At 40.5% G+C, this 27,626-nt stretch overlaps 1 protein-coding gene and 1 long non-coding RNA gene across 2 annotated transcripts; one reads left to right on the plus strand and one right to left on the minus strand.

Annotated features, from left to right (window-relative positions):
* Positions 1-6,752: 6,752 nt before the first annotated feature.
* Positions 6,753-20,909, minus strand: LOC121085849. The gene is made up of 3 exons (XR_005827213.1): positions 19,886-20,909; positions 9,475-9,478; positions 6,753-6,765 (listed from the first exon to the last, which is right to left on the minus strand). It is a non-coding gene; the product is annotated as an uncharacterized LOC121085849 (long non-coding RNA).
* Positions 20,910-25,773: 4,864 nt separating this feature from the next.
* RPLP1 (ribosomal protein lateral stalk subunit P1) lies at positions 25,774-27,159 on the plus strand. The gene is made up of 4 exons (XM_040588402.1): positions 25,774-25,961; positions 26,067-26,141; positions 26,451-26,568; positions 27,039-27,159. Exons 1-4 carry the CDS (start codon positions 25,890-25,892, stop codon positions 27,116-27,118), a joined length of 345 nt encoding a protein of 114 aa, XP_040444336.1. The 5' UTR covers positions 25,774-25,889; the 3' UTR covers positions 27,119-27,159.
* Positions 27,160-27,626: the final 467 nt, after the last annotated feature.

Raw genomic sequence — 27,626 nt, forward strand, 5'->3', positions numbered from 1 at the left:
TCACCTGATATATTCCAACAATTTAAAATAAGTGTTCAGTAAACTGAGTTCATAAGCAAGAAAGTTACCAGAATCATGCCATTTCCATGTGTAAACCTTCTGAGCTGCAGATCAAATCTAACGTGCCTACATTGCAGTCTTGAAAAAACGTTATATGGACTTGCTTGAGGCAACATTAGCCCAGGAATTTCTGTGTTCCCTATTCTTTCCTCAGTGTAGACCCTTGTCCTACATATTCTTTGTGTTAGTCATAACATACTATTTCCTGATTATTTATTCCCTTTTCTACACTAAATAATTGGGACTTTTTCTTATATCCAAGAACAAATCTGCTCCAGCATTTTAAAGGTGCAACGTGCAAGTGTGTTTTGCTTCTACATTACTCAATCAGATACATATCCCAGAGGTATTTATCTGTAAGTATATTAGGCCATATGTCAGATTGGAAAAAGCCATTTGTTTACAGATGACTAAAATTTATTACTTCATTTCACAGGAAATACTGGTAGTGATTTCATCTGCTTGAAAAAAAATCTCTAAAAAATTCTTGCTAAACAGAAGGTTTTGAAAAACAGATTGACAAAATACCTGCCTCCAGTCTATAGAAAAAAACTATTGGTTTTTTATGTCTTGACTAATGTAAGGCTAATGACTAATTAGGCTATAGAAACTCACCTAGGAAATGCTGTTTGGAAGGGCATGTAGACAGATTCCAAGACCTTAAGCCTAGCCCAGGCTTCCCAGGCTCCAGCTTCCAGTTTCTGAAGCAAAAAGCCTGAGCATCCTGATACCTTTAATTCTTGGTGACTGTCTAGGTGCTTCCAAGCCAGTGACAAGGCTGAAAGCCAATGCTGTTGCAAGTGTGTGCTCCTTACCCTGTAGCATCGAGTTTGTATGGAGGTTGCTCTAAGATGAAACTACAGATATCTCCACCCAAAGGAAGCATGACAGGAGGGTTACCCTGCGATGTCTGATGGCCATGCTCCCAGGCACTGAAAGTTGTAAAGACACGGTCGTAGGGGCAGTTTGACTGGTAGGTTTGACACAGAAGTTCTGTGGGAACCCTGACTTCTGATTTGCCATAAGTTAAATTGGAAATATTTAAAATTATACACTTTTGTCTTTTAATAAAGTGACACCTTTTACAGCAATTTGTGGGAAAATTACTTGGGGGGGTGAGAGGGGGAGGGAATTAGAGAAAAATGCGTCCTACTAGAAACATAGCATTACAGAAAGCTTTTCAGGGTAAAATACAGTTATCACTTTCAAGATGGTTGACAAGCACAAAATCTACTTTACCACGGCTCCTTAAGAAACACACCCTTAATACATGCTGATAGGAGTAACAGAGGATGGAGCAGAGTGGAGACACCCAGCCAGGCTCTGCAAGAATGGCAACTTGATGGTACCACACAGGTGATAAGATGAGAAGATGTCCACTGCTGAGCCAAAAGTTGTGGTGAAATTACTTTCCTTGGATGAGATCTCATTGTAGTACCAGTGCACACCTCCATCCCAAAGTTACCTGCCTCCAAGGTACTACCACACCTCACTGGGCACATGATACCAATCGGTAACAAAAACATGTATGACTAGAGTCACTCAAGGTCCACCTAAATGTAAAGAAAACGAACTGATCTTGGACTGAAAAAAAGTCATGAAGGGAGGAATTGTCTAAATTTCCAATTTACTAAACTGATTTAGTGTTTAACTATATGTTAAATATTTCTGTGCACAAAGTTTAGCTCAAGCTGACTCGCACTCTGATGTCATCAAGACTGACAAATGAAAGGACTTATAATCAAGGGAGTCAACCTTGGGAAACAAAAAGATGGGGAAAAGAACACTGCTATCTAAATTATGCAGAAAGAAGCCTCCACATGAGAAAGTTCTGGCCACAAGAGGAGACAAGTTAATAAGGTGTTGTAATCCTCAGAAAATTAGTTGAAATTAGGACATAGGTAATTGTGGTAGTGGGAGATCACGACCTCCAACTCAAATAACCCCCCTGAAAGAGGGCAAACCCCAACCTGGAAAGCATGTATAGTTAGTAAAAAATTTCAGTAATGCTACCTGAGGATGTGTACTAATTTGTATTGGAAGCAAGAAACTTGTAACCAATCCTGTGTATGATAATGATACGAAGTATAAGAAGTAACAAGGAAAGGAAGAAGTTAGGGAAGACTCCATCATAACTCCTGGGATCAGCTGATAGGCTGAACCTGTCTTCTCCCCCATAGGGACATCTACTGAGTAAGAACTTTATGACTAACTCACACTAGATGTTATTAGGTGGATTATTTTAAGCTTGCTTTGCAAACAGTGTATTGTCACCGGCAATCTTTGAACCTAATTCTGTCACAAACTTGCATAATAAAAATCTTTAGCTGAAGTTCATTTTGTATAAATCTCTGGAGATATGAGTAGTTGTTGTAAGGGATTTGACTCAGTGACACTGTCAGCGGGTCTCCCTGAATAGTTTAGTCTAGTCACCCTCTGATACAGTGGGCAGTCAGGTAGCGGTCAAACTGGTCAGGCACAAGGGTCTCGTCTTTCTTGGGAAACTGGCAGGCTGGTCAAATATAACGGGCTAGAGGAAACCCCTCCATTTAACATGAGTTAATTGTTTCTCTGAAAGTTTCCAGCTAGTTTTGCCTGTGTGCATCCCTTCAGAGGCAGTGTTAGATGGTACGTTGCAGTCAGTTAGTAGTGGATGTAAAAGGACAAAATTATTAAGACTACTATAGACAGGTTGTCAGATGCTGTTTCCTGTGATTGGCGAAAAAAGGTGACATCTCCTTATACCCCATCCTTACATTCTACTGACAGTTTTCTGGGAAATGAGGCTTGGAAAAATCACACAGTATTTCTGTCTGCCTATTTCTGTCTGATTGATTTGTTTCTGAGTTTTTGATGGAGGCCCAAACCAGCTTTGTTTCACAATTTGATGTGTAATCTTTAGATTTGGAATTTGACTCCCAGGACTGCTAGTAAGATCTGAAAGCAGGCTTATCCTTGCACGATTGCTGTTGTCAATTTGTAGAAAAATGAAGGAAAAGCCACATTCTGCAGTACATGTGTGAAGGAAACAGAGCATCCTTCTTCCCCTATGCAATCCCAGTACCAATATTTTCTGAAAAACAGGCAAGGAGGGATGAAAGAGTCAATGCTGTATAGTTCCTAAGGCTGAGAACCAAAAGACCTGTCTTGTATTTCCAGCTCTGTCACTGACCTGTAGTGTAAAGTGCAACCTGGCGTGTTTGGAGTTTGATGACTTTGTGTATTTGTCAGCAGTCTCCACTCCTGCCCGCTGACAGTTTGCTATACAGAACAATGACACCTTTCTCCCAGGATTAGGCAGAACTTTTCCTCTATGCTTTTTGATTTGAGGACTTTTATGGTTCCTGAGCTTTCTCTGGGACAGAACTCCCAGTACAAAGCTATACTTTAAAGGGCATAACATAATTCTTGATATTAAAATTAATGTGATTTCCCTCTAGCCAAAATTCTCAATATTCTGACATAGCCCAAGAATGCGAAAATGAAACCTAACAGAAGGAGAGCAAACTGCTTTATTCGGACAAGCAGGCACCAGTGTAAACTCAAAAAAAATGTACTGTGTATTAGCTTATTCCAATAAAAATAAGAATGGTACCAGATGATAAAATATAATACATCAGAAATACCAACAGCAAAATTTAAAATTTATGTTTTGAATGCCTACTTTAAAAAGGTCCTTTGTTATGAAGAAAAGCAATGCTAACAGTTTTTGAAAGCAGCTGAAGCACATTTTCTAATTAGCTCACAGAGAAAGGGAGTCATGAGATGCTTATAGTTTTGGTTCTCGTTCTCTATACTACATATAGTATATATGTATATACATAGAGCTCCTTTTTGTTTGGAATAGCAGGAATGGTCATTCTTCCATATATCTGTCCTTACTATCATGACAAGTGTTGATAGTCATCAAATAATATAGAATTTAGTAGGTAGCATGGGTATAAACAAGAACATACTGACAACTTTTATTGCAAAGAATTTTGCTTAAAGCATTCCTCATTTAATGGATAAAAGTGACTGTAATTTTAAAGTACATTTTTGATGTTGACGTCGCTTATTATAGCAGCTGGTTCTTTGTCAGATTTGATAACAGTCAAAACAGGATTTTGTTGTCCTTCTTCTTGCCATCTGTTGCTGCTACAGACTTTTCAAGAAATAGCTTCTAAATGAATTAGGTCACATTGTTAATGTGTTCTCTTTATGAAATGTTTAAAATTAAAAGCATAAGGAAAATTATGGTGTAACTTAATCTTATAGTATAACTTAATATACAAAAATTTTATTAAAAAAACAACAAACGTTTCATTTTAGATATGTTTTCAGCTGATACAGCTTGTAATCTTATAAGAAATCTGATTGCTTACAAACTTGTAATTCAGTTTGCTATTTGAACACCAGGCAAAGTATATAAAAGATAAAATTAGGTGCTGAAATAAAATAAGAACAAAGGAAAAATACAATCCTGAAATCTGACTTTGTTATACAACCTGAATCCTATTTCATACGTGTCTTTCAGCCTCATTGAACAGAGTAAATAAATTCTTTAGATCCTGAGCTCAGCAAATCTTACCAGCATATGTCTCTAAGCATGCAAGTAGCTTTTTTCACCTCACTCTACCCCGAGTTCCTGCATTATCTAATTATTTTAAGGATGAACTATTAAATTATACTGGATGGGAGAATTACACATGCAGAAGATTAAAGGTTTTCATGTCTGTCTCTACCACAGCTAAGCATTTTTTCAAAAGGAGAGAGAGGATTTGTTTGGATATTTAAGGCCTGAGCAAATATCTTGATTTCATCTTCAGAGCACAGAGTACCCTGAGCCCTGAATGAAACACAAAGAAGCAGAAATGTAAGTGAACTTGTTCTTAAATATACAGTCATATTGCACAAATAAAGAAAGAACCATCTTTTCTAGTTTTTAAACACTTACCATTGCAACTTTAAACATGCTTTTACTGTAACTTTAACTATGCAATGTATACTTAAGGACGTAAGATGTCTGAGCTGGAACAAGCTTCTTGGAGCAATGTTCACATTGTATGCATGACCTGGGTCAGTACCCAAGGCTGCATTTGTAATGCTTGCTGCATACAAAGAAATAAAAGGCATGTGGCAAAGCCCCTGTGAATTGCTACTCATTTGCAATACCTGATAAATGTGATAAATGCCATTAATGTCCTCTCTGAAATTAATGTAATTTCTACAAGTAGATCAATGGTTGCAACTACTTGTTATCTTAGCAAACACCTGACGGAAGACAGAGTTTCATAATATGGACACACCTGTGTAGAATGTGCAATGTGTTGCAAGTGCAAAAAGGACTAGCCAGGCTGACTGCTTCATTAGCCAGTATTTCCAGCCATGCTCCATTTAGTGAAACTACCGCTTCTGTAGCGGTAGCTAACATTTCTTACCAATTAGTACGTATTAATTGTCATAGTCCTTACACAAGCATGGGCAGGCATCATCTTTCTAATTCCTGGCTAGTAGTTAATTTTAAGATGGGGGTTGCTTTTCTCCTGCTTAAATAATTATTTGATAACTGGTGAAGTGTCAGATAAGTAAAGGGTTATAGCAAGTTTGTTGTCTAAATGTGAAGGAAGGTGGGAGGAAATTCCTGACCCTCAGCATCACCAACTCAGAACACCAGAACAAGAACTCCTTAGACTCATTTGCCAAGCCTATTTTCACCAATTACAGTCTGAATCTAAAAACACTCACTGAAGTCTTGTGCTTCTAAGCAGCAAGTTTAGAAATGCAAAGTCAGGAGGCCTGGATCCTAGTATTCAAACTTTAGGTAAAGATGGGTAACCACTTAAGCCTTGAGATCTGAACTCCAAACAGCCTAAATTGAAGACTGCCTTGGGTTAGGTTCAGTCTTTTGCTCCCCAAACTTCCTCCTCATAAAATTTCCACTATACATTTGTGGAACTGCAACTTTAAAGTACTTTATGGATTTTGGTTCCTTTTCTCCTGATGGAACACTATTACAGGAATTTATTTCTCCTGTGGCTTGAAATCATCTTCCAATGATCAGCTTAAATTCCTCATGGCCAATTTATTCCCATTTGATCTGTACCAGTGTTGTTCTTCAGCTAAAATAGCTCTCTTTCCCTGGAGTTTTATTGCCCCAATCTATTAGATTCAGTCTCTTAAGTCCTTGTGTTGCTTACTAATTTTTATACGATAGCTTCCTTATTCCCTGATGATCTATCTTTTCTCTGTATTGTTATGTGTTTGAGTTACTTTTTTCTAATTAATTATTGTCACTATATACCAAAATTCTATCAGCCTGTATTTCAAGTTCTGCAGGTGATACACGGAACAATGGTAAGCAGTCCTAATTTGAACAGTAATGAGGGAACTCTGCACTGTATGTGGGTGTACTGATCATACAGCAAATATTTCAATGGTTAAAGACAGTGTGTCAGTCCACAACTTGGAAACTGCATGTATGCACCAGTTCATTTTAATTTTAACTAGTATCTTGCACAATGGCATCAATAGTTTCCTGTTATGCTTGAAATATGCCACCTGATTCACTTCTGTATAGTTTTACATCTATACACACACATATATTTTATATATAAGGAAAATACATACATATGTGTATATATATCTGTACCCAATTACAACTGCACTGTGTTTCAGATTTATAATTATGCTATTGCCAGGGACTGTTCATGGGTATTCTTCATTCTCTGCCACTTGTAACTGATGAGCTCTGAGCTTTTAACAGCAGTGCTTCTTTGTCCACGTGTACACTGTATTCCATGTTATGCTATTGAACTTTGGTGGACTTGGCAGTGCTAGGCTAATGGTTGGACTCGATCTTCAAGGTCATCTAGTTCTTTCAATGTGCTTTTGTTATCTCCTTTCCCACTGGAGGGGGCATCCCACCCTTATGCTGTCATCGTATTTCATTAGTCTGAATCTTTTTCTGTGCCATGTCTGTTAATAAAAATTCTAAAAATGATAAATTTCAAGGCCAAACCTTAAGGAATTGTCCTGGTCACCTCCTGCTAACCAGACAATTATCCTTTCACCACAAACTGACTCTGCCTAGCTAATTCTGTATTTTAGAATTCTTTTGCTAACTCCCAATTTGGCTAATAGTTTCCGATGAAGAACCATATCAGATACCTTTCTGAAGTCCAAATAAATTAGATATATTACATTTCCCTTGTTACTCTATTCTCTGCATATTGGCAGTGTAGCCCTTTTATACATATTTATACATATTACTGCTCATAGAACTGAATGTATTTTCATCATTAATATTAGATGTCTCCATACTTTGTTAATAACCCTTGTTGTTACAGGTACCTGGTGCTTTGGGAAGGATTTCTTGTGTTTCTGAAATATCTGATCAATTCTGTTATTTATCAAATAGCAATCATATCACAGGTTATAATCAGAGGTAAGAAAATATAGCTTAGAAATCTTCATTGGATTTTTTAAGGCTCAAGTCTGCAGTGTTTCCAAGTCTTCTAGTCTTACTAAAGTGGGAAGCTAAGATCTTTTGAAACAGAATTAATCTTTGTAAGAAATATTTGGCTTCTTAGAAAGCAGTTATTTTATTTGAAGCTTTTAGACTCCATACTGCCAATTTCTGTTCCTCTGAAACAGCTTTTCCATCTGCATCTAGAATCTGCCTATAATGTCATACCTTGCTCAGGATTTGGGGTTTTTTTAGTTTTGGGATGAAACTTTTTTGGAGGGGTGGGGGACAGTTTTTGGGGATTTTTTGTTGTGGAGGTGGGTTTTGTGGGGTTTTTGGGGGGATGGTTTGTTTGTTTGTTTCGTAACATGAAGTGTAATTTTTGCTTTTTGGCATATTATTTCATTACAAAATCCTGTTCACCCAGCAGGGTTTTTCACTATGTGAAAGCAGAATTATTATAGCTGTAAACTGTTAATGATGGCATAAGGAAATATAAATTGCCTTCTACAAAAGATTTTACTATTATGGGGAATAACATTATTTTTAAGAGCAAATAAAATCTATCATCTTTTTGTTCTGTGTCTGAAGTGCATTAATAGTCACTGTAAACTTTCAGAGCTGATGACTAAATTAAGCCTGGAAGATCCAGCCCCACAGACTTCAAAGTGTGCAGATTGAAAAAGTATTTCAGGGCAGCCAGGCAGGAGGGATAAGTTTCCTTCTGCACAAGACCCTAAACCAAAGAAATCAAAATAAATAAATAAGCACACATGCACACACAAAATCCAAACACACACACAGACAAAAACAAATTATAAAGAGGTTCCACACATTTTCTTAAATAGTCTACTGTTGAAAAACATCAGATCATATTAGATCAGGTTGATCTAAACCACGAACATGTTAAAATCAAACTTTGAAAAAATCAGAGTGTGCATATTGTTGTGATGGCAATTTGATTGCTGTAATTTTTTTGTCAGTGAATGTGCTCATTAAATGATGATCATGCTCTTGCTAACAAAATCCTTCTCTATTCCACTTCAGCAACATTTAGCTATTTTTCAAGGCCTCTACGATGACTTCAAACTTCTCTGGTTAATTAGTAGACTCAAAAGGATATTATTTTTAGACACTAAGGCCTACTGTAGTACATTTTATTTTCTTGTCAGAGGTCTAGTCATTAAATAATTGGATAAACCTACATGTAAATAGTTATGTTCTGACAGATCAATTTTTTTTAGTAAGATTTGTTTATTTCTCTGTGTTTAAGCACAGTGAGTAGATAAATCAAATTAATAAAAATGATCAAAATGAAAAAAATAATAGAAAGGTAGAACAAATATAAACATAAGTGAATATATTAAATAATTTTATTTGCTCTGAAACTCATGTATGTAATTATTCTGATGTCTCATTCATGAAAGCATTTTTTCTAAACTGTAAATACAATTATATGCTGGAATTACTTTTATGGCTGTGTGCAGGATTCACACACTGGTCTCCATGAAATGTCTTTTACACAGCTATCTGGTCATTCATGTCTACATGTTAATGGGTACATATGGTGATATGTATGTATCTGAAGTAGCTTCACAGCTGGCTTCATAGTATATTAGCTCCAATCAAAAAGGAAAAAGGAAAGAGAAAAAAAGAAAAAGACAGTTTTTCTTTTTTACCCTAAACTTCTAGACACTGCCCGTGGCAAGACACACATTGTGACATTAGGATATCTTTTAAGTGGGGTAATTCTGAACAATTTTCAGTTACATTTTCTTATCCATAGTTCTTCATCAAAATAACAATTATTTTTGATGGGCAGGAACATTGTGATTGAGACAGATCACAGGTAATTTCTGGTACTAATTTTTCAGTGCCTGTGGAGCAACAGATACAAAAATGTTTGAAAGGATCTATCTTCTCTTAGCCAGGCTGGTTATGTATATGCTTTTAATGTGACATGCCACTTTTCTGATTTGTCACTTCATATTTATGCTACACAGCCATATGCTTAATCATTTCATGAGGAGTCTTGTCATGGTAACTCACCCTAATATAAAACGAAATGCAATGTAGCATGTCTAGATACAGAAATATGAAATACAAAAAACCATATAATATTCTATGACTTTGATATGATTAAGTAGCACACTGACACCTAGCAGAGCATGTGCAATAAAATTAAAGATACTATTTATGCAAGGAACATTCTTGCTCTTCAAGCAGTTCCATAGATTCAGTGTATTAGGATATAAGTTCCCTGTTTCTGGGAATTTTGGTACATACAGCACTGGAATTGGACTCAAGAAAAATGGTTTCCTCCCATGTCTTCCACAGTGTTGCTGGATAACAATCATAGTATCTAGGGAGTGTATTCATTCTGTTGGCTTTTCTGCTTGAATTGTAACTGCTGAAGAATGTCCTCCAGCAGCTTCACTTTAGTATCTGCCTAAAAAGTTTAACAAGTATATGATTTTGGGTTTGTTATACTTCTAACTCCTGAAGACCTGAAGAATTGAAAGAGAATTCAATTTTTTTCCAAATTGCCTTCAGCTCTGATTTTAAAAGAGCATAATTTGTTGGAATTCTTTAATTTTACAAGGTAAAATTCCATTTCACTAGAATCATAAATTATGCTTATTCATGTTACACATTCAGTTAATTCCTATCCTTGCTCAGGAGAAGTAAGATCACCATTGCAAGCTCAAAGTTTCATGCTTTTACTTTCTATTGTTTTCTACTTTTCCTTCAATATTAAAATTATTATTTCACCTCACCAATTCATGTTCAAATTTTAATAAATGTTCCATTTAATTTTGGTAATTTTTTCATTCACTACTACTGCAACTTTGTCCAGTTCTCCCTCTGGTAAAACAGGGACAGCCCTCATTCCTTCTGTATGCTTTGCATGTCTGCAAACACTTGGATGTTTTGCAAGTGATGTAATCCATGTGTCCTTATTCTAGATCTCTGTCACACATCTTTTTCAGGTTTGCATTTCTCCCTGTCTTCATCAAGGCACCCTCCACATAGCAAACTTACAAAACTGGGTGGGAATTGTATCAGTCAGAACCTCTTTTATATTTCTTTCCCTCTGTATTTTGTTTGAAAACATTGCTCTCCTCTCTCTTCCTGTGAAATGTGCCACACTTTTTTTTTAGTATCATATCTGTCTTCCCCTGCTTACATTAACTGAAAACTATAAAACTTACCAACTGAAGACATCAGGTGTCTGAGGGCTAGCAGTAAACACTTTCCACCGGTCAGTCTTTGTCCGAATTCATTGAGTGCAGACACATTTTTGTAATATATCTCTGAGGAACTTTAACCTTGATAAACGTTGTAAGTACACCATTCCCACTGCCTGGGGTATTGCCTTGGTTTTATTACTGGTGATATGTATTTTTTAATGACCACTCTGAACAATGGAGACAAAGAAAAATCTCCCTCATTCATTGTCTGAATTTAGCTGATGCATGATGGGTAACAACTTTGCTAAGCTTTTCTGGCATAATTTTATTAGTATTCATAAAAAGCCATCCCCACTGATGAATAATCTTTCAATCATGAACAAATCAAACTCAGTTTAAAAAATATGATGTGGAAACAAACATATTCTTTTACAGTGCTTAGAACTGGAGGGATTACCTAGTTTTCCATAGGAAACATTAACAGACATCTATCCTCTCCAGTATTAACTGCAGTCAAAAACTCAATGTACAGTCTGTTGGTCATAAAACAAAATTAGCAGGCTTAAACTCCAACAGCACAAAATTAGCATAATAACAATATGTATCAGACCTTGGTGTAAGATAAAAACAAAGCAAAGGAGCACTAGTTGGAAGAAAAAAGAGACATGTTTGATGTGACAGATACATGAGTGGAGCATGTTCCTCAGTAGGAAACAGACTGAAGGGCATTCAGAGCAGTCCCTGGAGACACCCAGCAGTGGCAACCAATAGTTCCCAAAACAAAGTGAGTGGAGGAACAAGTTCCCCCTGCTTTGCATAGTCCTCAGTGGGGAGAAAGAAGGCAGAATCCCATCCTGCCAGGTTGGGAGTAAAAAGACAGGTATTTTACTCAGCTCATGTCTAGGAACAGCTGGTAAACTTCATTCCTGGTGTTCTCCATGTAATGTCTTCTTCCACTTACTGCAGCACTGCCTTGGCTCTGCAGCAAGCCAGGAGAGAGGTCATACCACTGCTGCTACTCCTGGGGCACATGACAGCCTCAGTGTTGGCAGGATGGACCTACCACAACAAGGTCTCCTAGGACAAATGAGAAAAGTAAAAATAATGCCAGCCCATCCTGCTTGTCTGTCTGCTATGAGACAGAAATCTAAGTCATGTACAGCCTTCTCTGAATCCCCCTGGCAAGGATATCTTGTTGCTATGTTGCACAGGAACAAGAGAAAGGGAAAGCTGTGATTGGTTTTCTGGCTCAAATCTATAAGTTAAGATAAAAAAAATTAACAAATCCTCCCCCAAAAAACCAAAAACAAAAAAACAAACAAAAAAACCCCAACCAACCAAACAACCCGCCCCCCCCCCCCCCCCCCCAAAAAAAAAAAAAAAAGAACACACCAAAACTCTACCACCACCAAAAAAACCCCACACCCAAAAAGCACACACTCACAGATACCCCTCCTCAGGAAAACAAAAATAAAAGGTCTGTCACCTTCTGTCAGATGGCAGCTGGCATTACCGCTTTTCTCATCAGAGCTATGTAGAAGTGTTTCTCTTAGGCCTTGTCTCTGTTGATTCCCTACTCAGGTCCTAAACACACGGAAACAGTAAAAGATGGGAGAGAATATTCTGAAGAAAGCAAAGGGGTTTATAATTCCCAGCTGCATTAGGTTCAGGTACAGCCTAACCCTACATTACTCAAATGATTCAAGAAAAAGTAATTGATATTACCATAAGTAGATGTTCCCAGAATCTCTCTCCAACAACAGACAGACACTGAACTGAATTTATATTTGAAGTAGAGATTGCTTTTGTGCTAAGAACAGTGAGAGCTGGAAGAGCAAAATGTACTGTTCTTGACGTTTGAAAAATAAGTGTGGAGTGGAAGGTGGGGAAGTGGTGGTAGAATTGGGATGAACAAAGCTAAACTAGGAGTCAATCCTTGACTTCTGTGGGAAACCATAATCCCACTTTTAATAAAACTACATTCTTTTTTCAGGACATTGGCTACCATTCATTACAGAGTTTTGTGAAATTACTGCATGCTATGTGTGAAGCAACTCATTAATCTGAACAGGGTTTAGCAAAGCCTGTGTTATTATTGATCAGCACTGGGCATTGCACTGATTGCTTTTTAACTAGAGGAATAAACACGCTGAATGTGGTTTGGCCATTTTTGCAGTGTCTGTGGTACATCTACTGCACGTGTAAATCCATGTGTTAGTGCCAATCACAAAATTACCACCTTTCTGGGTATAAATTAATGGTTGTCCTTATTCAAATAGATATACATGTAGATTCTATGAAATAAATACATCTCATAGAAAATGAGTAAAAATGACCCCCCCCAAAAAAAATTACCAAAAAAAAATATTTAAAAAAACATTTTCATAGCTCATGTGCAGCTAAATAAGGCCCTTATTCAAGAATAGAGTTCAGCTATATCAGCTCTGTAACAAGTGATCCCTCTTTTATGTAGTTTGAATTGACTAGCTGCAGCTTGTTCTTGACCATTAGGAAATTTAGATCTTTTCTCCCATCTTGCCTGAGAGCTTCCTTCTTCAAGTACATGGGCTGAAGCCTGCAATATGTCTTTGCAATATAAAGGATTTCTGTCTAATTTAAATTTTATCATTTATAGAAGAACTAAGCTATTCTTGAGAGAGGGAGAGATCAGAAAGTGTATTCACTATCTCAGCTTTGAAATATTGTCTTTGAAACTGCATAATTTGGGAGACAAGAGTTAAAATCACAAAGACATAGGTCAATAAAAACCACCAAGGATTCCTTCTTTCAGAGTAGCTGGTTTATCATATCAAGTATAATTCAATGTTTCTGAGGCACAAATGTGTATCATACTGAATATTTGGAAAAAATATGGTCTAAGGATAAAGATTAAATACTGAAAGTGAGAGAGAGATTTATGCTGCTCTTTCTTATGAAGGGATATGAAATATGAGACAGTACAACAGGAAAAAAGGTGAACATGTTCTTGTACTGATAGGTAAAAATACAGCCACTTAAAATAAATTTGTTTGCGTTGAGTCACTGGCCAGAGTTTTTGGTTCTGTAAATATAATGAAGCTGAAGTCTGATTTACTCCATGAGCTCTTTCAGAGCTCCGTTAACTCAGTAAAGTGCAGAACACTTCTTATCCATTGATGAACATACAGTATCTGGGCTTTGAGCTGTCTTTCTTTGCCTACCTCTGAGGGCAACTTCAATTTGTTATTTCCACATCTCGCTAGGTCCCGCTACAACTCCAGCTACAGCGCTCCCCAAAGGAGTTGTATTTTCTCCCTGTACTTGCTCAGGTTTGTGGCCTCTCACTGACATAATACCTTTGATTGTTTGTTTGTTTGGGGGGGTTGTTGGTGTTGGTGTTTGTTTTGGTTTTCTTTTTCTGGAAACTGAGTGAATTCTACCTTTCTTTGATGACCTGTTGGATACAAGAATCTGAAAAGTGACCTTTTCATTTGCCAGTCTGATTCCTCAGAAGAATTTAAGGATCTTTAATAAACTCTTTTTTAGTTCCTAAATTTTTCTGAAGTAATAAGTGTTGCAAACAATAACAGGAAAATTTAGGTGTAAAAATACATTACTCCAATCACGTAAATCATCAGCTTGGAATCCCAGTTAAGGAAAACATGCAAATATTTGCTTGGAGTTCATTTGAGTCCTCTGACATTACAGCTTTCTCCCTCCACACATTTTGTAAAACAGCTGTAATTGACATTGAATATGTATGAGGAGATTTCCACCCCATCTCAGGAATGAAAACTTTGGAAACTTATGATGGTAAATATAAAGAGTCTGTAATTACCAAGATAAATTAAAGTAAATAAATAAAATTGAATTAATTTGCTCAAAGGAATATAGCTAATTTGGAAATTACATTTTCTAGTGGTTAATTCATTGGAGAAATACTTTTGAGTTCCTAAATTCAAGAACTGTTAGATCTAATTATTTTTTTTAAGCTTAAAATGAGGACATATAATTGTAAATACTGTCTTTAAGACAACATCATTGCCTTTAAAGTGTTTAACCTCTATGCCAGGGACATATGCACGAATTGAAAGGCTTTTGTATGAAAAAAGCAGCTAAAATGTTGGAGGTATTCAGCAAAAAAGGTAATAATTGTTTATTTCTGTAGTATTCAAAAGCTACCAACAGGTTATTTATATAACGAGTGTTGAGTTTAACTATAAAAATATGCACCTTTACCAACCTAAATGATTCTGATTCTATAGTTTCAAATAAGTTCCTGCTGTACCCTATGTAGGCATGACATTTTAATATGCTGTGACATGTATATATATACCCAGTGAAAAGTTACAAGATTAACATATCAGAAATTCAGAAATCTGAAGTGAAAAAAGTAAACTTGAACCCTTCTACGTGTGTGTGTGCTTACCTAATAAACTAGAACCTATGAGAAAAGAAGGAAATCAAGAGACTGAAACAAAATATTCAAAAATAAGAAAATATCAAGCTTACTGTGGTCCAGTCAACATAAAATTTCTAGTTTTGGCAACATGCATGTTTCAGATATATCTTTTATGTTTCAGTGGTCTCAGTCAAAATAAGTTTAAAACAAAACTTTAGAGCTACATCTAAAGACAAAGGTTGCACAACAGTAAGTATATCAGTCCTCATTGGAAAGCCAGAGGAAAACATTCTGGAACCTTTTCACTACTTTTTATTTTTGCTCCATAAGATTTCCAGTAACTAGCAGTGTACCACAGAGTTCAATATCTTCATCAGTGACCTGGATGAAGGGACAGAGTGTACCTTCAGCAAGTTTGCTGATGTAACAAAACTGGAAGGGGTGGCTGATACACAAGAGGGTCATGCTGCCATCCAGGACCTTGACAGGCTGGAGAAATAGGCTGACAAGATATATATACTGGGAGCAACTGGCTGGAAAGGAACTTTGCAGAAAAGGACCTTGAGAGTCCTGGTGGACACCAAGTTGTACACGAGCCAGCAATGTGCCTTTGTAGCTGTATATGGTTTATGGGGCTGAGGAAGGGCTGCAGGGGTAGCTTCTCTGAGAAGACTCCAGAAGCTACTCACATGTTGGACAGAGCCAGTCTCAGCTGGCTTCAAGATAGACCTGCTGCTGAGCCAAGCAGCGATGTTGCTGGAGCCTCCGTGTTAACATATTTAAGGAAGGGTAAAAGATGCTGTGCAGCAGCTGTGAGAGAGGAGTTAGAATATGCAACAGAAACAACTTTGCAGACACCAAGGTCAGTGAAGAAGGAGGGGGAGGCGGTGCTCTAGGCGCTGGAGCAAAGATTCCCCTGCAGCAGGTGAGACCATGGTGACACAGGTTGTCCCCCTGCAGCCCATGGAGGACTGTGGCAATGCAGATATTCACATTGCAGCCCATGCAGGAACCCACAAAGGAGTAGGTGGGCATGACCTGAAGGAAGCTTCAGCCTGTGAAAAGTCAATGCCAGAGCAGGATCCAGGACTGTGGCCCATGGAGAGGAGCCCACACAGGAGCAGGTTCTCTGGCAGGACCTGTGACCTGTGAAGGATGCATGCCAGAGCAGTCTGTTTCTGAAGGACTGTTCCCTGCAGAAAGAACCCATGCTGGAGCAGTTCTTGAAGAACTGCAGCCTGTTGGAAGGACCCAAATTGGAGAATTTTGTGAAGGACTGTATCCTGTGGGAGGGTCCTCACACTGGAGTAGAGGAAGAGTGTGAGGTGAAAGGAGCAGCAGAGATGGAATGTTATGAACTGACCCCAACTTCCCATCCCCCTGTGCCACTTGGGAGGAGGAGGCAGAAGAGTTAGGAGTGCAGTAGAGCCTGGGAAGGAGGGGTAGGGGGAAGGTGGGTTTAGTTTGTTTTATTTCTCAATATTCTAATTTCTTACAATTAATTTGTAATAAATTAAATCAATATCCCCAAGCTGAGTCTGGTTTGCCCTTGATGGTTTTACTTGAGTGATCTCCCTACCCTTTTCTTACCCATGAGCTTCTCATCATATATTCTCCCCCTGTCATGTTGATGGGGGTGGCGAGCGACAGAGCAGCTTGGTGGGCACCTGACAGCAAACCAGTCAGCCTGACACACTGTCAAAGGCAACTGATAGCACCCTGGGCTGCATTAGGAGTGCTACCAGCAGGCTGAGGAAGGTGATACTTCAGATCTACTCAGCATGGGTAAGGCCACATCTAGACTCCTGTGCCCAGGTCTGGGCTCTCCAGTTCAAGAGAATTGGACATACTGGAGACAGTCCAGTGAAAGGCCATGAAGTTGATGAAGGGATTGAAGCATCTCTCCTATGAGGAAGGGCTGAGACAGCCGGGACTGGTCAGTGTGAAGAACAGAAAGATCAGGGGCATCTCATCAATGTGCACAAGTACCTGAAGGCAGGGTGCAAAGAGGATGGAGCCAGGCTCTTCTCAGTGGCACCCAGGGACAGGCCAGAGGCAATGCGCACAAACTGAAACAGGAAACACTTTCACTCCCGCTCTGCTACAAGTTGCCCACAGTAGGTGTGGAATCTCCCACCTTGGAGGTATTCAAAAGCTGTCTGGACGTGGTCCTGAGCAACTGGTTCTAGGTGGCCCTGCTTGAGCAGGGATGGCAGACAAGATGACCACCATGCTATGGTGCATTAAAAAAAAAAAAAAGGGAAAAAAAAAGAAAAATGTAAAGAAATTGTAACTGTAACTTTTAAAGAGAAGTTTTTCAATATGTATTAGACTAAAAAAGATCCTAATTGCCTGAATGTTTTCTTTGTTCTTTAATTAATCTGATCCCCTTAATAATGTTTTTGGGTTTGTTTTCATTGCTGAAATAATAGAAATAATTTAAAGTATGAGTTCTCTGTCTCTTACAATCTCTCTACACATAAATTAGAAATTCCCCATAGCTTTTTATGGTTTTCTAAGTTTTCATTTCACACAGGGCAAAAAAGCGCAAAACTTAGAGCACGTGTACTTTGAATACAGATGGATACAACTGACCAAAAAAGCAAAATACACATTCAGATACCTGAAGCCCAGTTACATCTGTGAGTAGTAAATGGTTACCACTGACAAAAATTATGGCAGGCACTAATAACATCATGTTAGATAATTCTAGTGTTATATTATTTATGAAACCAAAACTCTTAAACTAACATTCAAGAAAGGGAAATGCCAAGTTCTGCACCTGGGAGGAATAATCCCATGCACTAGAATATGCTGGCAGCCAATCAGCTGGAAAGCAACTTGGAAGTAGCTGGAGGTCCATGCAGACACCAAGCTGACCACTACACAGCAACGCATCCTTGCAGTGGAGAAGGCCATTAGCATCATGGGCTGCATTAATCCGTGTTGCCAATGGGTTAAGGGAGTTAATCCTTTCCATCTGCTTAATTCTGGTAAGACACAATTGGAGTGACAGGTCTAAGTCTGGGCTCCCCAGTGAAAAGTGGAAATACTGGAACAGGTCTGGACCATGACAATGGCTGAGAGCAGGAGGGTCTGAAAGGTTAAAGACAGATCTTGCTCCTGCCTACAAAAATAACCTAATGGAAGAGTACAGAGAAGATGGAGCCAGACTCTTCTTGAAGATGAACAGTGACAGGTTCATCTGTTTACTGATAGCAGTAAAACAAGCTGGAACATGAGAAATTCTGATTAGATACAAGGGAAAACTTCCACCAACAGGATTGTCAGACACTGGAACAGGTTGTCCAGAGGAGCTGTGGGGTCTGTATCCTTGGAGATACACAAATTCCAGCCAGACACGGTGCTGAGCAAATGTCCTAACTGGATTTGCTTCAAGCAGGAGTTTTGGACTAGATGACCTGCAGGGTCCTGTTCCAACACAAACTATTTTGTGACGCTACGTCTTATTATTATTATTATTATTATTGTTGTTGTTGTTCTTATTCTGCATAATATATTATACAAGGCAAGCACAGCTGAGTTGAAATGCAGCACTGAACCATACAACAATTCTCTGTTAGGCTTTTATGCCGCCTACAATTCCTTCATCTACCTCTTACTAAATGACTACTTTTGGGAGCATAAAAAGGAGGGAATTTTGCAGTTAGAAGCTAGGGAATACATGCTACTGATTTGAGAATCAGTCAGCAATATGCAAGCAAGTGGAGGTTATCTTTATTTGGCAGCGCTGGGTGCATGGGGGATCGCTCCACCAAAGTCATGCTCACCGAGGGGACTTTTCAGTCCCCCCTTTATACAAGCAACTCATACCAATTCATTAGTTTTCCAAGAAATCGTTTACATATTCATTACAGTTCTGAGAATTCATTTACATATCTCATGCCTGCGCAACATCCTTGAGGAGTTGTCTCTGCACAGACTCTGTTCCTTAGCGGCCATGTTTAAATTCTTTGCCTTCGCCACGTTGCATGTACAACAGGAATCTAAGACAAAATGTCCCTTCTAAAGATAACCAACCCAAGGACTTAGCAGTCTGTGCATCCGTCGTGGCAATAAGGGTCCTTGGACATTTCCCGACTTTTAACTAAACATAGGTGCGTCATCCTTTAGATAAGTGGTACAGCATTCACTATTCATTCCCTCCTTTTCTAACAGCTATTGTAAATTCTTTCACAAATACAGAAAATCATCATATCTTATGATCATTCTTCGACCACCAAACAAAACATTGAAGTAATATACATATTAATATTCCTAAAACTACTACAATAAGTATTATAACAGAAGCATGCTTTAATCATTCTAAATTAGGTAACCACTAAGTCAGTTTGTTCCCTATAGCTTCAAAACTCCATGGTAAATCGCAGGATCTGCACCTTGTTCCATATCTTATGGACATCTGTTTAATCATTCCATCCATCAGACTGGGAACAAGTATTTTGCCCTGGGTTTCCAGGACATGCTCCTCCTTCTTCTTTGAGCTTTCCAATGACAGTTATTATCACTTTTCATAACTACTGCAGTGGTTAGGTTTAATATTTGTAAATCAAATCTAGGACCCAACTTATACGTTTTATTATCAAATAGGCAATATCCTCCACCATCGTTTGGCTTTTTCCAAAAGTCTGGCCATTTGTCATCGAGATAATTCCAGTTTTGGGAGGCCACCCCATACAGGGGTGTTATCAAGCCTCCTTTAGGAAGAGAGATACATATCCAGCATTCCTTAGCTTTTGTAGCATTAACAATTATTTGCAATGTTTGAAGACAGGTATTGTTTACCCATGTTTCAGTTTCTAATATCTCTACAACAGTTACAATTAAGATCAGAATAACTTTACACAAATGTCCCTGATCCTTTTTGACAGTCCATTGTGTCTCCAGAGATTTCTTTACGACTTAAAGAACCGTAGTTTCATGGGTCCTGCCGGGGTGATGGCCCATGATTTCTCAGGAGCCTTCTTTATCTGAGAGTAGTGAATCCAGGTTGGTTGTTCTCTTATCTTGACATTGGTGAAGGTTGTCAGCAGCACCTGATAGGGTCCTTCCCACTTTTCTTCCAAAGGTTTCCCTGAAAAAAGTCTTTATATACACATAGTCACCAGATTTAAAGGAATGGACTGGTTGATCCAACCCTCTGGCCCTTGTTCCCAATACTTGTTTATTTATAACTTTTAATTGTCCCTGGAGGGCCTTCACATATTCACACAAATATCCCTCCCCTAACTGCCTTAAATCTTCTCCAGCAAATTGTAACTGGTACGGTTTCCCATACAATATTTCAAAAGGGCTTAAATTCTCCTTTGTTCTTGGTTTAGTTCATATTCTTAATAATACCAAGGGAAGAAATTGTGGCCAAGTTAGATTTGTCCCTTATTTTCGCTATCTGTAAATGGTCCATTTTTCCACTTGCCCACTTGTTTGAGGCCTATAAGGAGTGTGTAATTGCCAATCTATTCCTAATACTGTGTTTACTTGTTGTATTATTTTGGCACAGAAGTGTGAGCCTCTATCAGAAGAGATTGTTGCCAGAACCCCAAAGCGGGGGATAATTTCATTTAACAATTCCTTCGTACCTCTCTTGCTTTATTTGTTCGACAAGGGAAAGTTTCTGGCCAACCTGAAACCGTTATCAGTCATAACTAATAAATATCGGTACCCCCCCCTTTTCTTGGGAGTTTGGAAAAATCAACTTGCCACTGTTGTCCTGGATAATTTCCTCTACTAATGTACCCTAGTTTTATTCTATTTGCTACATTGGGACTATTACGTAAACACACTTCACATTGCTGAGTCACCTGTTTTATTACAGTATATAAGTTTGCCCTATCAATTTCTGATTTAGATTTTTATATAACGTATCAGCTCCCCAATGAGTCTTATTATGTTCTGTTAGGGCTGTGGTCCATATTAAATTGGATGGTACCACTATACAGCCATCTGCCAAATAAGCCCACTTATTTAATTTTATTTTACCATTCATGTCCTGAATTAGCTTTAGGTCTTCTTTAAAATAGTTTGTTTGCTGATCTGTACTTACAGTTTGGATTTTACCGTCTGGTATTAAGGATAATTCCTCCTTTCCCACCTCCTCTGCTACTCGTCTGGTCTCATGGTCGGCCAGGTGGTTTCCAATTTCCAAATCAGTGCCTCAATGGGCCATCTTATGTTCTTCCTGCCTGGGTGACCCTCTTATAACAGAGGGGGCCATTCCTCACATCAAGGTCTGGCATGGCATGTTCCCACCGCTCAACGCCCACTGGGCTGCAGCCAACAGTAGAGCTAAAGATTCTTCTTGGTGGCAAACACAGAGGCCAACCCAGTCTTGCCCTTGACTATGGTAGGAGGCACCTGACCAACCTTATTCCTTGTACTTCGTTGTCAATGCAGAGTTTCCCATATGCGCATCCCATAACAAGTCACTGTCATGGCAAAACACACGGATTTATATTAGTAGAACTATTACAGAGTGTATTTTATTTTAGTTTTTATGCCAATACCCCCCACAGCCCTGCTGACCAAGGGATATTGTTTTACCTGAACTAGGCAGGCCTCCCGCTTATCATTTTTACTGTAACAGGTAAAGCATTTTTTGCCTTACCTGGAATTTATTTCCAGATATACCTGGTTAAAGATTTCTTTTACTTCAGGGAGGTCCTCTCTTCCACTCTTCTGTTGAATTAAAGATAAGCTCAAGATTTCAATTAATTGATAATTTTTAACTTTTGGTTTCATTTCTCCTTTAAACGTCTAGATGTTCTAATAAATCTCATACCAACAGATTTTGGTGAATTTGGCATTCTTATTTGTTTTCTTAGTTTGTACTTGAAAGGTTTCAGGATGTTTTCCTGGTGGCCAGCAGCTCCCACAACTGTAACAAATTCTTTTCACTGAAGTTTAACACCAAATAAGTTGGTTTTGTATTCACTAAAAATTGTGCCTCATTTTTCCTAGTCCCTAGTTCACCAGAACCCCTTGCTGGTTCTTTAGCTTAGGGCAATCTCGCTTCCAGTGCCCACTTTCCCTACAATATGCACAGTGATCCGATCCCACAGGAGAGGGGTTCACTCTTTCACTTCTACCTGACATTCCTCCTCTGTCTCTGCCTCATCTCCTCTACCAGTTTAGCAATACCCAGCTCTTCTTCTCTTACCTTCCGTACACTTTCCCTGTTCCTTCTATCAACTTTTCTACATCACAATTACCTAGTAACAATCAACTCGAACCTTTATCTAGTCCTATTAGATCATCCTGATAAAGTCTTTCACAACCAACTTTCAAACATCTAAATTTCCCATCAAAGATTCACCTTTACTATCCTCAGACCCACTGCCTGCCCTAAAGGGGCCGTTACCGGTCCTGTTGTACTGCAAATGCTGCAGCAATTGGGGTGACATTGTCAGGTCCTTCTGCTCCATTGTCAGCAACAGCAACCCCCTCCTCCCCACCATCTGAAGGATCCGGGCAGGAGATGCTCTTCCTGCTCTGCAGGTTACAGTTACACAGGCCTGCCTCTGCAACAGCGCCTCTGCTTTAACTCCTTCTTACCCTGAATGCAAATCTGCTACTTGTTGCTTTAAGTCTGTGTTCTTACGCATCATGCCTTTGCGGGGAAACAGCAAACACCCTGCCATGCACCCAGCAGGACTCAGTCGCACCTTCGAGGCGGTACGGGGGTTTGTACAAACTCACCCCAATACTTTAACACTTTCACAGGGTCTTTGATTCTCCACCCCCCGCTTTAGGTCTTACATACATTAGTGCAAGTTTTTATCTTACAACGTGCTTCATTCTGGTTGCTCCACAGAAGGAACCACAATCTGAGCTCTTCTCTCTCTCTCTCCCCCCCCCCCAAAAAAAAATTCAACAAGAACATCTTTCTAGTTTAGGTCTCAGTTTTTCCCTTATCCTTTTCTAGAGCCATAATCAAAGATCAGGTGGTGTTAATCCCACTTTTGTTCTCTACGAAGAAACAGCATAAGCTGTAAAATTGTGTTGTAATATAAGACTTCTTCGAGTGGCCTTCTTTCACCATCACCTAGTGTATACAAAGGCCACCAATTCTGACAATATTTTTAAAATGTCTTTTTGTTCAAATTTCCACTGGGAATTCTGCCAAATTCTTTCCTATGCTTCAAAATACATCCCAGGGGTGTTTTGGTATTTATTTCTTGGCTCGGTCTGCCCCCTATCTTCCTAATAAGTCTGGCAATTGTCTACAATGTATTAGTTATTACTGGAGGTACCATGCTTATCTCAGAACACACACCACAGTTCAAGACCTCTATTTAGCCTTATTTCTTGGTCTCAAATTATTATTATTATTATTATTATTTGCGAGGAGATAATATATCTTAGACACTTGCCACCCTCTGCTCGAGTATACAGACAGCATCTACGACACTAAGGGCAGAGGCTAATCAGTGCTTTTTCCAAATGATGTTAGTTCTAATGTTTTGTCCACAGTCTCCAGCTCTAATTTCTAATTACGCATCCAACACTTCGTAAATTGATTTTTTCAATCGCTCCGTCCCTCTCTGGCCAGCCCCTCACGGGGAACACGGACACGCGGATCGGGACTCCCCACTCGCTTCGCAGTGACACCGCGTCTCTCACACACATCACACTCTCCAGGCAGCCCTCGGTCACACGGGCAGTGTGTTACACGGTACCGTGCACTTACAGCTCTAGGAACGCTGACAGTTCGCGTTATCACACAAAGTACGCGTTTCAATGAACAATCGCCAAAAAACAGATTCTAATTTTTTTCTGGCCTTAAGCAGAGTGTTTTCAGCTATTTGCCTAGAATTACCAGAATATTTTTTTTTCAACATACATTTCATAACTCGCATTTTGAACATGTAACAAGACAACACATAGAACAAGACACAGAGCACTATTTCAGTTGTTATATTCTAGGAATTGCTCAAATCTTAAGACAACCTAAAGCAAGTTTTTAGTTTCCCAGATCTTAAGACAATCAAATAGGGAGGGCTATTACCCTTTTCAGAAGGCATCCCTTCTTCCCAACCCTGCGAGACGGCGTCCCATCTTTCGTCTTATGGGGTAAACCCAAATTTTAAGACAATCAAATACTCAAAACAAAGAATAAATATAAATACCTTTTATGTTGTGCAGAAGTCCTTGTCCACCCGTGTGAGAAGCCGAGGGGTAGGGGAGTCTTGCCGACAGAAGATGCAGCCGGGGGCCCTGAGGGTCCCCAGGCCCCTGGAATCCAGCACTGGTGGAGAGTTCTCCTGGCTGGCTCACCAAATTGATGCCAAAACAGCACAAAGGAACTGCTCAGAGACAAATTCTGTCTTTAAGCAGCAACCCCCACCATATACTCAATAATTCTTTACCCTATATGCGCTTTAAAACATATAGAGGTTTACACTCACCCCTCGGGTGTTCAAGACAATAACCGCATACCAACATCCATAATATACCTAATACAGAAATGTTCTCACATTTCCAGCATAAAATGAGGATAACAATTATTATTAGTAACCCTATAATTATTAATCCTATATACACAGATTGACTTCAAATCATCAAACGTGTCAGTCTTCCGACCAAAACAGAATCAGAGTTCCGATATTTATCCGATATATCGGAACGAATACCGGAACAGAATCAGATGTATACCTGGGATGCCAGCTACCCGGCATACGCCATCCTGCATAAGCAGACAATGATCTTATGTCTTACGGACAGCTTTACAGATGGACCTGTCCCAGAACAGAAATATCCCAAACAGTACTGTTCAAAATATAATCTTAATATAATATTTACAATTAATGTAATATTTGAATAAAAATAGTACCTTTGCTCGGCAAGATGGAGTCCTTGTCTGCTCCTGCGGTGATCCAGATGAGGCGAGGATCCCCTCCGGGAACATCCCCGGGGGTACCCTAGGGAGTCCCCGCTTTCAATGGGTCCCGCAGCCGAGCAGAGGAGGTCCCATCTGGGTTACCAAATTGATTCAAAGAATCAGTCACCAATATTCGAGTGAGCGGAGTTTATCTTTATTCGGCAGCGCTGGGTGCATGGGGGATCGCTCCACCAAAGTCATGCTCACCGAGGGGACTTTTCAGTCCCCCCTTTACACAAGCAACTCATACCGATTCATTAACTTTCCGGGAAATCGTTTACATATTCATTACAATTCCGGGAAGTTATTTACATATCTCGCTAAACTAGTGACCACGATTTAAGTCCTTGTCTTTGCCGCGTTGTATAAACTACAGGAACTTAGGACCAGATAGCCTTCTTAAAGATGACAAATCCAAGGACTTTGCAATTAGCACATCCGTCATGTTAGCAACAAGGGTCCTTGGACGTTTCGCAGCTTTTAGAGAAACGTAAGTACGTTATCCTATAGACAAGCGGCGCATCACTCATCATTCAAGAGAGACGGGGAGGGCCCGAGGGAGGGAGGGAGGGAGGGAGGGAGGGAGGGAGGGCGCGAGGGAGGGAGGGAGGGAGGGAGGGAGGGAGGGAGGGAGGGAGGAGGGCCAGCGGCAGGGCAGGAGGGAGGCGGGCCGCCCCATCACGCCCCCCACGCCGCGATTGGCGGGGCGCTGCCCTGCCGGTCCCGGGTTGGCCAGCGGCGCCGCCGCCACCGTCGCGTCTCAGCTCGCCGGGTCCGCGATTGGCTCAGGGCGCCCTTATAAAGCTCCGCCGGCAGCACGCGCCCCTTTCCCTCCCCGGCGGCCCAAGGTGCTGTGTCCTTCAGCTGAAGCTAAGGCCGTCCCACCCCGGCGACTGGCACCGCGCCCCCACCATGGCCTCCGTCTCCGAGCTCGCCTGCATTTACTCCGCCCTCATTCTGCACGACGACGAGGTCACCGTCACGGTGAGTGCGGGCCGCGGCCCCCGCGCGGCACAAGATGGCGGCGAGCCGCGGCATGGCGGGCGGCGGCGGGGCCGGGCTGGCTTCTGAGCGCCGCTCTCGTTGCAGGAGGACAAGATCAACGCGCTTATCAAGGCGGCGGGAGTGAACGTGGAGCCGTTCTGGCCGGGCCTCTTCGCGAAGGTGGGCGAGAGGGAGCGGGGGCCGGGCGGGGAGGGGCCGCGGGCGGCGGCGGCCTCGTCTCGGCGCGGGGGCTGCCGGCTGCTGGTCACAACCGAACTAGCGCAGGTGACAGCAGCGCGACAAGCCCCGGCACCTTCTGCTGTGAAACGCGACCTTTAACGAACCTAAACAGCCCCGCGTCCCCAGGGGTGCGGGGCCGCTGGTTTGTCGTCCTGCGGCTTCCCCGGCATCGCAGGTGCGCGGGACCGAAGCGGAGCTGCCCCCCGCAGCCCCTGGTGACGAGGCTTTACTGCTGCTTGTTCCCCCCAGGCTCTGGCCAACATCGACATCGGCAGCCTGATCTGTAACGTAGGAGCTGGTGGTGGCGGCGCTCCAGCTGCTGCCGCCCCCGCGGGTGGCGCTGCGCCGGCGGGCGGTGCTGCCCCTGGTAAGTGGGTTCCGGGCCAGCCTAGGGAGCTTCCGCTGGGGGAAATGCTTAGTTAAAAAGCTGCTTGTTACCAGGTCAGGAGCCAGCCCGGCTTTTCCTCCTGCGATTTTCATGTGGTTTCATGTAGTACGCACGTGGGAGTTCTGGAGCAAAACAGACCTTCATCTTAAGAAAGGCTGGTATTGCACTGAGGCAGCGTGCAGGATTAGCGTTACCTCAGAGTTAAGGCTTGTCTTCCTGTACATCACCAGGATCTCTGAAGTTACTCAGATTTGATAGAAATTACTTTTGAAGGCACAAAATTGCTTTCCTAGTGGAAACACTAGTCATCATGGGTTGTTAGCTTAGCTTGTTAGGATTGCTTAGGTCTTGCTTCTTGATTGCAGTCATAGTATTTGAAGTCTTTTGTGGCATGTGACTTTTATGAGGTGACAGAATGCAAAACCCCTGATTCCTTTCTTCTTTTCTAGCTGAGGAGAAGAAAGAAGAGGAAAAGAAAGAAGAATCAGAGGAATCTGATGATGACATGGGCTTTGGTCTTTTTGACTAATCAATTTTGTACATGTCTGCAATAAAGAACATTTAATTGTAGTCTTGTGTCTTACATGGAACCACATGAAGTGGAGTGGATGCAGGATGGCCAGGTTACCTGCAGGTTCCAAAAATGCTGTCATCACATGTTGATCTAGTGGTTTTACAACTTCCCTTGTTTGTTCTTTATACTTAGATGCAGCACAGTGACAGTTCAGGCCCCTAAATGGCACAGCATATGGACAAAGGTAGAGGCATGATCACAGTGAGCCTGGGACGTGGTCACGTTTAGCAAAAGCAGTATGGCTCAGTTTGTATTACGGCCTCTGGGTGAAGCTGCTGTGTGTCTAGTTAATGCTTTAGCAACAGTGTACCTTCCACCTTGGCAGTTTCTAGTACCAGGTAATTTCAACCTTTTTGGAGCAGCTAAAGCAAGGAGTACATGCATTTTGCAGTGGAGGCCAGCTGTTGAGCTGAAGAGTGGGGAAGAAGCCTGCAATCCTCAGGTAAAGGCCCTTGTTAGAGGT

Source organism: Falco naumanni, chromosome 3, assembly GCF_017639655.2.
Source record: "Falco naumanni isolate bFalNau1 chromosome 3, bFalNau1.pat, whole genome shotgun sequence".
Classification (NCBI taxonomy): domain Eukaryota; kingdom Metazoa; phylum Chordata; class Aves; order Falconiformes; family Falconidae; genus Falco; species Falco naumanni.